The sequence below is a fragment of the Ovis aries genome, chromosome 1, assembly GCF_016772045.2.
Source record: "Ovis aries strain OAR_USU_Benz2616 breed Rambouillet chromosome 1, ARS-UI_Ramb_v3.0, whole genome shotgun sequence".
NCBI lineage: Eukaryota > Metazoa > Chordata > Mammalia > Artiodactyla > Bovidae > Ovis > Ovis aries.
Genome location: NC_056054.1, coordinates 10,821,372 through 10,835,118, shown reverse-complemented (window position 1 = coordinate 10,835,118; position 13,747 = coordinate 10,821,372). Strand labels below are relative to the sequence as shown.

Below are 13,747 nucleotides of genomic sequence, written 5' to 3'. Positions count from 1 at the left end.
ATTTGCTAACAGATCTCAGCTTGCAATAGCTATTACCTAAAGCCTATCTACTTAGCTGAAACTGCCCCTAAAGACTTCTGCTTCCATCTCAGAGAACATGCTGTCCTCACCTCATTTTCTATGCATCAGCAGCTATTAACTATGTCAGCGTTCTTAGGTTTGGGGATCTCTTCTTTCTCCCTCAGCCAAACTTCCTCTGGTTAGTTCTGAAATCCCAAAAGCTCACAGAAGGCTTAGGTCCCAGATATCTGACCCCCAGTGCTAGAAGAGAATAAGACAGTACTCTAGGCTAGTGCTTCGTCAACATAAACATTCATATTTGACAGAATCTTTGGATTCTGTAAAAAGAGATACTGATACAGCAAGCCTAGGTGGAACCTGAGATTCTGCATTTCAAACAAGCTCTCAGGTAATAACTATGCTCTTGGTCTGCTGACCACACTCTGAGAGGCACTGGACTAGACAATGAAGCAGTCAGAGGTAGGTTCTCAGTAGACATTCTGGCTGCCAACAGGGAACACCTAAACATTATGGCTGCTGCTGCTGCTGAGTCGCTTCAGTCGTGTCCGACTCTGTGCGACCCCATAGACCGGAGCCCACCAGGCTCCCGTCCCTGGGATTCTCCAGGCAAGAACACTGGAGTGGGTTGCCATTTCCCTCTCCAATGCATGAAAGTGAAAAGTGAAAGGGAAGTCGCTCAGTCGTGTCTGACTCTTCGCGATCCCATGGACTGCAGCCCACCAGGCTCCTCCGTCCATGGGATTTTCTAGGCAAGAGTACTGGAGTGGGGTGCCATTGCCTTCTCCGAAACATTATGGCTAGTATATAACAAACCAAATGCAGACTAGTGGTTCTTCATTTGCATTCTATGACTAGAGCATTACTATTCTTTCTTTAATTGCAGAATTTCAAAGGTTGGCTGAAGCATAAAAATATGACAAATCTTGGTTAAAACTTTTTCAAAGGGAACACATTGATGACTGGGGAAATAGGATTTCCATTACAGGTAACATTCACCTCCAATATCTGTAAAATAAAGTACATTTGTATCTTTAGGTTATTTAGGATTCCCAGCTCCAGATAGGGAAAGAGAAATTAAGAGGACATGAGTGTATCTTAGAGTGTTCATTATCTTTATTGTAGGGATGTCAAAACGCATCAAATGGTACACTTGAAATGTGCAGTTTATTGTATGTCAACTATAAATAAAGCCATACAGAAATCAAAAAATAAATAAATAAATAAAGGACACGTGTGCAGGTATCTGAAATCTCTGTCCTGAATGACTAATTACTTATTAAACAGTAAATACATATAGCTTCGCCTCTGTCTGGAAGTCCTGAAAAACCATGAGAGCAGGATGAGGATAAGTAAAGAATTCAGCAGTTTAGAATGATGACTGCATTTCACAGAATGACCTCTCAGAATATCACTTTTCCAAGCCTTAAAATGATGAGACTATAAATGGAAGAACAGACCTCTGACGATCTGTGTGCAGGTACAATGCTTGTTCCCCAGCCCGGCCATTACTTGGCAGCCTCACCTCTAGGGGCAGGTAGGTATGCTTTTGTTCCTGGCCAACTTGCAGGCAAGGCAGGTGGGGATACTTGAGCTGCAGGTTATATTTCTGCTTGAAATACTGGGCCACTGTGCACTCCACAGTCTGTCCACTCTCTAGCTGCAGAGGAAACCTGTTTGGGGGAAGGGAAAGAGGTGTCATAGTCCAGCATTCAATAACACCTTTCTAGACCTATAACCATGCACAAGGCCAGACTTGACTTCATTCCTTTCCAGCCTCTGTGAACACTCCTGCCACTCACGGGAAAGCAGAGGCAACACAGGGCTCAAGAGTGAAGCCAAAGATTTGAAAAACAAGTTATACAATGGTCAGATCATATCTGATTCATCTGTATTTCTAATGTTGAACATGAAGTCCGACACACAGTAGTCACTCATGGTCCAGCACAGTCTGAAGTGGAAGATTTTAGATGATATCAGTGACAACTTTCCCCAAGGTCTAACCCAGGATCTCAGCTGTTTCAGGAGTAAGTTCAGAGAGATTCTAACATTTATAGAACTGATAAAGAAGCCAGGGAGACACTTGCTCTACAGTAAAAGTCCAAGAAGGAAAGGTAGAGACCAAGAAGGTAAAAATGGTAGGGACAGTCTCTATCAATGGATCTGGGAATGTTAGGGGAGGGATGCCAAATTCCTATAGTTTATCTTCAAACACAGAGCTCATCCTCAGGGCCAGGTGGGGGGATGGAGAGTGTGAACGGAGTATGTTGAAATATCTTCCTGGTGGCCCTCTTCCACCAGTGGTATGGCTTAGCAGCCCCATCAACTTACGTCTGATGGCTTGCAGGACGGCGGGTAACATTACACACGCGGTATTTCCTCTTCATTTGTCCACAGTGGGTCACTTCCACCTTCAGGCCTGGGACACACACACTGCTTGTCAGAGTTGGAAAAGGTTGCTCATGTGCCCAGGCTTGGCCTCTCGCCTGAATATATCCCAAGGGGATTTCCTTTTAGAACTAAAGAGAAAGGAGCACTGATTCCCCTCCCCACCTGGTTGGGTCCTCACCCTTGATCTCCTTGGTGAAGCGCACACGAGAAAGGAGCACTGATTCCCCTCCCCACCTGGCTGGGTCCTCACCCTTGATCTCCTTGGTGAAGCGCACACGCTGAGAGTCCGTGAGGGCTTTGGGCTGCTCATCTATGTTCCTGATGTCGAGCACCTCACACATGAACTCAATCACTGGCTGTGCCTTGTAGAAGGCAGTGGCTGAGACTGTGGGGACAGGGTAGGTACAGCTCAACTCAGATTCTGTCTTCCAGAATAAAGGGAGGCACTGCTCTTTACACCCTCTTCCTCATAGGGTATAGGGATGGGGGAGGGCTCCCAGGGCTGCAGGGATTAGACTAGGAGTGTGGTTACAGAGCTGGGAGGGATGAGGCTGGGAGTGTGGTCACTGGACTCAGGGTGCCCCTGGCTCCATAGCTCTCCCCACTCACCATCAATGTTGAGCATCATCTTCCACATGGCAGGGCGCACAGACTGGTGAAAGCCGAACCAGACCTCGCGCCCACCCCCCAGCGGGTGGTAGTAGCCCTCAGGCGGTGAGAAGAAGGAGCGGCCCACAGGGGTGTACCTGGCAGGGACAGGCAGAGAACTGGTCCCTCGGGCACAGGCCCCCACCCTGTGAGGCATCCTGGGCACGGAGGAGCCCTGGCCTGGAAGGCAGGACACCAGGGCTTTAATTCCAGCTCTCATCTTTTACTAGTTGTGTGACTGACCTTGTACAAGACTCTACCCTTTTTCTGCCCTGCAGAGACAGATGGGGTGAGGTCCAAAAATAACTAAAAGGGACAGGGCCAAAGCTTTGTACCACCTCACTGTATATGCACACTTGCCTGGCATACGGTAGGGTTTCAAAGAATTTTTTATTTGAAAGGCATACTGCGGGACCTTAAAATATATGCTCATTTCCCTCCTCCTCCCGTACACTTCTGCCACCACTAGTAGCCCAGATATTAACCACACCAAGTACCTCATGGATGCCAGATGCCTCATGGCTACATCCAGGGCTTGCACAGACTCCAGGGGAACAGGGATCTGGCCACTGACCAAGGCTTCATGCAGCATGCGCCAGCTCACAATGGCCAGCCACTTGATGGAGACCTTGAAGATTCGATCCTTCCCTTCCCCAGGGATTGTCACCTCAAAGTCAACCTTCAGGAAAGAGAAAGGAGTGAAAGATTTCCAGTGCTTTCCCACAATTCAATGTTCCTTGCCCTGTCCCTAACCCCTAAGATTTGCCAAGAATCAGCTTCTTAGGCTGATAAGGACTCACAATGAAGACTTCTGAGTAAATCCAGCCCCTAAGTCTCCAGCTACCTTGGCTCAGTGCATCTCTCTGCCCCTCTCAAACACACTTAGTAGGAAGTCCTTCAGGTCTATTTTAAGTCTAATCTCAGTCTGTTTGGGACACAGACAGACATACAGTAGGCTAAACATAAGCACCTATCCATCCCTCAACCTAAACCACACTTTCTCAGCACAAACAATGAAAGGGATGTCCGGACACCAGACTCCAAATAGGCCTACTTGAGCTCTGTCCCTCCCCAGACCCTTGACAGAGGTCCAGCGTGACTCCCAGCCATACCCGTTCATTGCCAATGGGCAGTGCTGTGACAGTGTAAATGTTCTTCTTTCCATCATACACGGGCTTGCGGTCACCAAATATCTGAGGCTTGAAATGCTGGACCATGTATTCCACCACTTCCCTGTGGAGAATGGGAAAGGCCAGAGGAAGCTGAAAGACTACTATTTCAAACTTCTGGAACTAATTTTAAGTCCAGGCAATGTCCCATCTACCTACCAGCCACTAACTCTGTCCTACCAGCTACTAATCACTATAACAGTGCTTCTCAAGCTGCATATGAATCACCTGGAGATACAAAAGGCAGATTCTGATTCAGCAGATTTAGAGCTAAGTCTGATGCTCTCCATCTCTAACGTGCTGTCAGGTGGTATTCTTGGTCCTTGGATCACCAAGGCTCCAAAGGACCCAAAAGGGTGACTGCGAGTGCCTTCTGGACAGAAGAGGAAGCTGAGGGGAGAAGGGCTTAATCTCAGAGTCTATCCAGAATCAGGAACAAAAATCCAGGCTGCTCCAATCCCCAGGATGATAATCAAAAAAGGTAGAGGAAGAAGCCTGAATTGGAATAGGAATAAAGTGTGGAAGAACCTCATCTCTTCCATCTCTCTCTGAAGCCTTTAGTTCTACCATCCTGTTTTCTCTCCATTATTATCTCTTTCTTGATTTCACTTCCTGTCCTCTGCTATTTAGACTCCAGAGTATCCATCTATCCTTCAAAATCCCAACCCATCTGACCCCTTCACTTTCAAAATCAAACATCTTGAACACTACTGGATAAAAAGACTGAGAATATACATTGGAAGCCAACTGTAAACACATGCTTTCAATGTCAATTAGGCCTCAGTGCCGCCCAGCAATCTTTTTCCTAACTCTGATCATTTCCATCCTCGTAGGTTGTGTCAAACCTTCTCCACTACCCCCGTAATGGGTTCCACAGAACCCATTCCTACCTCAGATCAAAAAGCATCTTTAATAATTTTGAAAAGAGTACAGTGTAGAAGGCAAGGCCACCCTCAAGTTTCCAGACATATAAACAAACACATTTATATACACAAGCCTTTCCTTTTTCTTTCCTCTCACACTTGAAATATCCCTTCTATGTATAAATTTTTAAGTATCTGAAAATATGTTCAACATCACTCATTAGAGAAATACAATTTAAAATCAGGCTAAGATATAATTCTCTACTTACCAGAATGCCAATGATTAAAAAATCCAATGTATTGAATTTGTGCAGATATGGGGGGACATCTTACTAATGGGGATATAAATTGGTACAACTTACCTTAAAAAAAACAAACAAACTGGCACTACCTCAAAAACTGTAAATGTACTATGCCAGCAATTCTAGTCCTAGGACTTTATCCTACAGATACATTCATACTTGAGAGCAAAAATATCTCTATTAATATTCTACACAGTTTCATTTTATAGCAAAAGTTTAGATTTGACCTAAATGCTCCTGAATAGATTTATTATTAAATATCTTATAATAAAGAATGAGGAACCTGTAGGTACTGATATGTATCACTTTCCAAAATATGTTGCTCAGTGGAAAAAGCAAGGTGCAGAGAAAGATGTATAAGATTCTATATTCCGTGTGTTTTAAAATGTTTGTATACAAATATGCTTGTATATGTATAGAAAAATATCTGGAAGTATATGAAGGGTAATAATGAATGCATCTAGGGAAAGGGACTAGGGGACTGGAGGTCAGGGTAATAGGAGACATTTTTCACTGTTACTCTTTCTGTAATATTAAAAACTTTTTTTTATATTGTGCATGAATAGTTTTCAAATAATAACAAAATAAATTAATTTTGAGAAGAACTATTACTTCTTCTAAGGCTAATTCCTCAAACTGTGTATCCTGTGTGTCTTCCTGCCTTAGCCAGAACATCCCACTCATTCCTTTCCTCCCTGTCCTGTACCTTTAACTTCTCCTACACTAGCTCCTTCTTGGTTTATAAACATATCCACATCTCATTCTTAAAAAATTTTCATTTATTCATTTCCACAAATAATGAAATGCAGCAGGCTTGAGCCCTAGAATCTTCTCAAGCCAACACATTCCTTCTCTCCCATGCTTCACTATCAACTTATCTAGCAAAAAGCTATCTGCTCTCACTATCCCTACCACATCACCTTCCACTTATTTCTTAACTCACTCTTACCAACTGAGCCACCAGGGAAGCCCCTATTCCTTAACTTACTCTTAGATTACTAGCCCAACTCCTCCACTGGAACAGCTGTAGCAAAAGGTTATCAATAGTCTCCATAGAGCCAAATCCAGTGATCTATTTCAACATTTACCTTAAGTTAGAATCTCTTCCTTGAAAATGTTCTTGAATTTGGTGATATCACCTTCAATGAGTTTTTCTTTTACCTCTCTGGATTCTTTGAAGGCTATGAGACTTAGGAAAATAAGGACTACCTGACTTAATGGCTTCTGTGCATCACTTACCGGTTGACTCTGCGAGGACACTTATCTGGCTTGATATCCACTTCGTAGTGATAGACGTCAATCTTAGGGATGTCCACTTCAAAGTAATTGGCCAGGAGCTTGATTGGTTTCCCCACAGTGCCAATGCCAGGCCGGCGAGGTGCCTGGAACACCTGCTGCAGGGGGGGCAGGTAGGCACCTGCAGCTGCAAGACAGAGAGCCTGGTGAGGGTACAGTCTGGTAATCTCCTTACCACTCTGATCAGAGACAGCACAAGGCCTCCTAGAATGAGAACAGCAGAGTGTAGGGGAAGCCTCTTTCCTGTCTACCCAACCTAAATGAGGACTTCCACTGGTTGAAACCCAGGCCATTTTTTTTTTTTTTCCAGTTAGGAAAATTACCCTTGTTATCTATCTTAAATTCATCAAGTGAGTACATAATAACTTCCTATTACAGGTTAAATAAAGGGACTAAATTTGGCTCTTTCTTTCCTCTACTAGATTGAGACATCTGCCTCCACCAGGTATCCAGCAGACCTTATTATCTGTCAGCTAGATGCTCACTTCACTCATCACCATCCTGAACACACAAAAAAGCTCCTGAACACACCTTAAAGCTCCTCCAACTGCAGGCAGGAGGAAGACCTAAAGAAGGCCAAGTGCCAGGGCAACAAGCAAGGAAGAAGGCCAATGTCTGGGAAAAGATTAAGGCAACAGAATGGCTGAGGTTGGAAAAGGAGAAAAGGTTAACAGGACAGATTCTGGAGACCAAGGAAAGGAGGCTGAAACAGGGAGCTGCTAAAGGCGCTAGAACTGGAGGTCACAGCAGAAAAATGCTTGAATTGGGAAGGAGGAAAGGCTGGAATAGGGGCTGGGGCAAGATAGGTTAGAGCTGACAGCCTAGGCAGGTACTTCCTGCAAGTGGGGAGAGAATGAAGCACAATTTCAAAAGAAGAAAAATCTAGGGAATGAAGGTAGGCTAAACATAGGTGACTAAGGCAAGAGCAGGCTAGAGTAGAGGATTTAGGAAGGAGGGGCAGCAATTATCATGCTGGAGAAGATGAGATTACTGGCTCTGGGAAGAATACAAAATTCTCTCCAGGCCCACATCTCCTTCCACACAGAGGGCCCCAACAGTTGCAGTAGGGATCAATTTTAAGACACTGGAGGCCCCTGAGAAAGGGCTAGGGCTGGGCCAACTCCCACTACGTTCTCCTCTAATGCCAGCAGCCTGATTGCTGCCCTTGGTTTTATTTTCTAGCTTGAGGGGAAAGGGAAGACAAAAGGAAAACTGCCTAAGAGAACCCTTTGTCCACATCAACTATTGTCCTGGCCAATAGAGGACCAACCCAGTTGGGAGGAGAGAGGGATAAAACAGCCGAGAACCTCCCATTATCAGAGATCTGCTTTCACAGTTGGCCAGGCTGGGGGGAAGGGGCATATCCTCAGCTGGGGGGGTCAGGAAGAGGTCAGAACCCTTCAAGGGAGGGGCATGCTTCCCAGAGCTAACTGCTATGTCTCCTTCTAACCACCTGTCAAGCCTACCCTACAGGGAAACAGGGAAATGGAGGCCCAGCCTGAGGAGAAAAGGCCTTCAGAACTCGGCTACCTGGGGGAGTAAAAGCTTAACTACTAGCACCTGGCCACCTACTGTAGAAAGAGCTGGACAGAAATTATATACAAGCCATAGTCAGACATACACATCCAAACACATACTTAGAACAGGACAGTTTACCTTCGTATACATAGCCCTCACCAACCTAGATTGTGAGTTCTTCAAAGATACAAAGACTGTATCTGCCTTGGTCACTGCTGAATCTCCAGTGTCGGGCATAGAGGAGGTGTTCAACACACAGAGAAGAAACGAATTAACAAACAGAACTGTAGACATCCCACAAAGAACACACAAGCACAAGCACACACACACGCACACACACCTGCAAACTGCTCAGAAACAATTATAAATCCAGCTCAAACAAGACCCTAGAGGAAGTAGCTGGTAAGAGATACCCTTCCCCTCCCCACGTTCTTACATTCCATTCACCTCCTTAGCCTCCCAGGCTGCATAATTGCTTGGAGTCTTGGGAGAAAGACATCCCCTAGAGCTAGGGGCTGGGTAGAAATGATGGGGGATGGGACAGACACTCTAGCCTCAGAGTCTTCTCTTCCTCAGAAATAGGACTACACACCAGGCTTAGCCTTAGGCACCCTCCATTCCTAGGAGGCTCTGGGAAAACAGGGAGGCCCCCACGCTCCCCTTCATACCCAAACTAGGGAAGGCAGGAGGAAGAGAGAACCTCTCTCCCACCCCATCCTCCTGCAAGTCTTACGGCAGTACAAAGTTCCCCCAACCCCACCCTGCCCCCAGCTTTTAGTCTGAGAAAGGGAGACACTTCCCTTCAGACCCAGACAGGGACAGACGGCCACTTTGTGATGCAGATGAGGGCCCCAGCACAGAGGACAAAGCTTGGGCCTTGAGGGAAGGGGGCGGGGCCGTCCTCTGCAGACAAAAGCAAGGAGGGAGGGGCTCTGAAAAGGACACTCCCCCTCCCCCATCCCCAGCCAGCCCTGGGAAGGAAAAGTAACAGCCTAAAGGCCTGGCTCAGGGACCCCTTCCCTGCAGTTCTGAGGCCCACATACCTACCAATAGGCTAGACTGCCCATTCAAAACACAAACTCAAGACTAGGTTAGCTGTCCAGTAAGCAAAGAAGAGCCGCCCAATCTCTCCAAAAAGAATTTATCCACACACGAAGTACACACAAATTATTAGATATCCATACAATGTACTTAACCATTTATGCTCACAATGGAATGTGACTCAATTGAAAAAACAAAGATGTACTTGTGTCAAGGCCTAGCCATTAGTTGGTTCCACAGATAAATCAGACACCAACTCCACCCTCTAGGAGCTCCCAGTCCAGTACATGTGCTTGAAACACACCTAAGCACAGATGGCACATCTGGCCTTGAGCCCAGTGAAGCCAGAGACAACACACTGCTTTGTGTACTGTGTCCTCCAACCTCCAAGAAAACAGTCCTAGCCTAGGAAGGAGGCAGTTATGGGATCCCTCTACTCACAGCTTCCAGAATGAATTTCAATCACACCCGCTGATGAGGTAAAGGCTGCCCCATTAGGCTACAGCCAACTCCAGATACCAGGCTCTAGTTCCTTCCCTAGAAGCTTATTTATTGTAACAACAACCAAAAACAAAAAGTCAATTTTTTCATCACTCTCGAGACCACACGGAATTCATCAGAATAAAACCATAAGCAGTCTGGTATGGGTGCCAGCTCCCACCAATCCGTCTGGACTTCCGTGTCCTACTACTCTAGTCCCAGGGGTTGCTGCAAGTAGTCTCCAGCCCAGAAAACCAAGAGAGTTCATGGAAGGGAGAGAGGAGCCTAAGGGAAAAAGGAAGCATTAATAGTTTTCTGAAGTCAGTTGACCCCTGCATTCCACCTTAAGGCTTATACAGCCTTTACAAGGTTGTTTCCATCTTGGTGAAAGTAGTCGCTAAGTACTTAAAGATCACTGAATGAATGACTTGAATGAAGTGGCAGGAGTTATTTCCTTAAGAGTATAAGATCTGGTATAAAAGACAAAGATGCTTGCTTCAACCAGAAATGAAATCCATGTCCCAAATGAAATAAAATTCATGTCCCAAATAGAAATTCTATTCTCCCCTCCAGATCAAACGGAAGTAGTGAGACAGATCTAAAAGATTCCAGACTGCTCCTCCCACCAAAAAGATAAGACGCCTAGGACACAGGAGGTGCCACCACCCTCACCCCATCCAGGAACTCTGGCCTTCTCGGGACAGTCTTGCCTCAGTTTCCCCTCTAATCTCCTTTTCTCCTGATGGTGAATAAGAAGTTAAGGCTATCACCTGGGACACACTATGGTGAAGGCTATAAACTTCCCCCTATCCCATACAACTTATATATGACAAAAGGCTCGCCTGACAACGCTGGGTCTAATAACATGGCTCTGACAATTTCTGGGGGAGTAGAGAGAGCAAAAAGAAAAGATACCCAGTAGGGGAAAGCAACCATAAAAACATTAAGGCATAGAAAGATTAGGCTGTCAACTCAGGAAACATTCAATAGAGAGGTCATTATCCTTGGATTAAAAGATCCCAACTCTGCTCACCATTGAACCAGAAACATGCAAACCAGGCAAACAATCCCTTCTACGGAAACCAGGTCCTGGCCTTGGTCCCTCAGCAACCAATACATTCTCTAAGGCCTGTCTTCAAGGAGGACCTGTCCCTAACCTAAAACATTGCTCCCATCCGTCTTTCCTCATCCTAGTGGCGGAATAAGAAACTTGTCCATCTCCCTCAACCTAGTCTTGGCAAATTGAGACTGAAGGTTTCAGAGTCAAGCCTAAGACCCCCAAGATGGGGAAGGGACCCATTTCCATTTGTGTCCTGCCAGCATAACCTAAGAGAGACTACAAGCCATCAGCGCTCCCCTTTTACCAAGTCAACCTGGCGGGGCTAAGGGTAGGGGGGTTCGGGCGGCCACGCCCCCACCACATCGGGCAGCCCCTTCCAGCTGCCACCTACGCGCATGCTCCGGCGCCTCCACTCCAGCTCCCAGACTTAAGGGGGGGAATCCCAGGGCTGGATCCCCACCCACTGCCCCCTGACCCTCGCCCCCGCGTCAGGCCCGGCTGGGGCGGAGCTCACAGCCCAGCTCTGGCGCCTTCTCCCAAAAGACATCAACCCAGCCCAACCCATACCGGCTGAGCCCCCGCCCAGGGCATGCGGCAGCTCTGGGCCCATTTGTGTCGACCTCCCTCTCCTGGACACCTGGAGCCCGCCCCCTGCCACCTGCCGGGCCTCTCCCTAGGCCTCCTGGTACCTCCAGGAGTCCTCCTGTGCGTTCAGGCCCTTCTTCCAAAGCACTTCCTACCTCCACGAGTGCATACAGGCTCCTTTGATAAATGGCCCCCGTCTCAGAGCTTCCCTTCGCAAGGTTTCCCCCGGAACTGCACACAACCCCCTTCAAACTGGGCCCCCCATCTCAGAAGAGCCCCGTTCCCCACTCAGGAAACCCTTCCTCACTCCGAAACCCTGCTCTTCACGCGAGAGTCCCCTAGTCCTTGGAGCATGCACCGTCCCCGCTCCTGGGGGCCCTTACCTGCTCCCGAGGGTCCCGCTTCCATCCCATATACCCGTGCGGAGATCAGGCGGCCCGGAGACTGTGGAGTCCAGCGTGAGGGGCCTAGGTACCCCGCACGTTTGCTGCCTGGGCTCCCGGGCCGGGCTCGGCTGCCCCCCCAAGCCCGGCCGCTCGCGCCGCCGCCCCCGCAGCCTCCGTTGCCGCCGCCGCCGCGGAGCCTGCAGCAGCTCCCCCTGCGAGCGCCCGGCCAGCTGCCAGTGCGCAGGCGCGACCGCCAGGCCCAGGGGGCGGACGGGAACGAGTCAAACGGGGCGCTCCGACGGCAACAAAGGCCAATGGAGAGGGGCGGGGGCACCGGGGACCGGAGGCAGCGGCCCCTGGCGGTCACCCATCGCCATGCAGCCCGGCGGGAGGGCTCCGGTAAAGGCGCCGCGGAACCGCGCAGTGGCGTAAGTGGGGCGGGGCGGGAGGACAACACACCCCCAACCCCCACCCCGCAGCAGCCTCCGGCCTTGTCTTTTCCCCAAACACGTTCCTCCAAGCCTACACACAACCTCCCCCCATTCGCACAGGGCCACGCGCATATTGCCACCTCATTCCCAGGCCACCCTCACACACTCCGAGAGCCCCATCACCCAGGGGCCCTGCCTCCCACCTCTCCTCCCAATCACCCTCATCCTTCAAGCCTCGGCTGCAAAGCGACTGCCTCCGCGAAGCCTTTCTCCGTCCCTAGTCACTGAACTCACTGACGCCACCCTCTCTTCCAGGCCGAGTACTGGGCGCTGAGACCAGAGATATGAAAGAGACCCTGCCTACCCTGGAAGATGTCACCGTCTCAACTTAAGTGCATCTACTGAGCTCTACCTACGGGCTGGGAAGCACCTCTCCACTTTCTTACAGCCCACGCTTGAATTCAGTCAATCCACTTCTGACCTCACCACCTCACTTAAAACACTTTTTGTGTCAAAATTCAAAGGATAATTTTCAATTCTTATTTTGCTGCAGCATCTGACACTGTGCCTCTCCTTCCTTTTTGAGTCTTTTATTTGGCTTCAGCATTTTCTGAGGTCTCCTATTGCCTAAGTCCTTTTCGGTTTTCTTCAAGAGCCCCCCCTCTTGTTTTTGATCCATTAAAAAAAGTGTTCACCTTGTTTTCAAACCTAGCTGTCTTCTCATTCTAATCTCCACTTTTTTGCTTCAAGGTCTCATCCATTCTTATGGCTTAACTATCCTTCCAAATCTCTATTTCCAACCATGTCTCAGACTCATATTTCCAAGTGTCTGCTGGACAGCTCCACCTGGATCTACCAGCACTTCAAATTTTAAGAGTTCAAAACCAAACTCTTATCTTTGCTCCCACAAAAGTGCTTGCCCTATACCTCCTGTCTCTACAAAGGGCACCTTCATCCCAGAAATGACCGCTTCTCTCTCTCCCTTGCTTCTAACCCTATACAGCAGTTCACAAAGTCCTGACCTGTTTACCTGCTCATATGGTCTCCTGACATGCTTGTGAAGGCTCCCTGTGCTGATGCAGGCCCTTATCATATCTTGACAAAAGTATCACAGTCACCTCCTTGTTAGTCTCAGTTTCTAGGAACATTTCTCCTATTCACTCTGCATCAACTGATAGGTGCTGAGAGACCCAGCTCAAACATCACTTTTCCATATATTCATTCATATATATTAATCCATCTGTATTTTTGATGCCTACTTTACACCAGATGCTAGGAACTCAAGAGAAGCCATACCCAGTCGCTACCCACTAGAAAGATTAATTTCTGACACTTTTCAGAGTATGCTTTTTGCTTTTCTCTAGGAGAGGTTCTGCAACAACAGGTACCACCTGGAGGGCTTGTTTAAACACTGATTGCTAAGCACCACCTCCAGAATTTGTGATTCAGTAGCTCTTGCTGCTGCTGTTGCTGCTACTAAGTCGCTTCAGTCATGTCTGACTCTTAGCGACTCCATGGACTGCAGCCCACCAGGCTCCTCCACCCATGGGATTTTCCAG

General features: G+C 47.8%; 1 protein-coding gene across 4 annotated transcripts in view; it reads right to left on the bottom strand.

Annotated features, from left to right (window-relative positions):
- LOC101111060 (argonaute RISC component 1) overlaps positions 1 to 12,483 on the bottom strand; it is a 37,196-nt gene extending 24,713 nt beyond the window's left edge. For 2 of the 4 annotated variants that reach the window (XM_060393520.1, XM_060393575.1), the window contains exons 1-8: positions 12,392 to 12,483; positions 6,631 to 6,814; positions 4,170 to 4,290; positions 3,555 to 3,736; positions 3,019 to 3,155; positions 2,660 to 2,794; positions 2,350 to 2,437; positions 1,544 to 1,691 (exon numbers count right to left, since the gene is read on the bottom strand). In XM_060393520.1, the coding sequence (XP_060249503.1) occupies positions 1,544 to 1,691; positions 2,350 to 2,437; positions 2,660 to 2,794; positions 3,019 to 3,155; positions 3,555 to 3,736; positions 4,170 to 4,290; positions 6,631 to 6,814; positions 12,392 to 12,413 (1,017 nt within the window). In that variant the 5' untranslated portion in view covers positions 12,414 to 12,483. Of the gene's footprint in view, positions 1 to 1,543; positions 1,692 to 2,349; positions 2,438 to 2,659; positions 2,795 to 3,018; positions 3,156 to 3,554; positions 3,737 to 4,169; positions 4,291 to 6,630; positions 6,815 to 11,754; positions 11,990 to 12,391 lie in introns of those variants that run through there. The other 2 variants (XM_012097385.3, XM_004001794.4) reach the window with 1 other exon arrangement.
- Between the last annotated feature and the right edge of the window lie 1,264 nt (positions 12,484 to 13,747).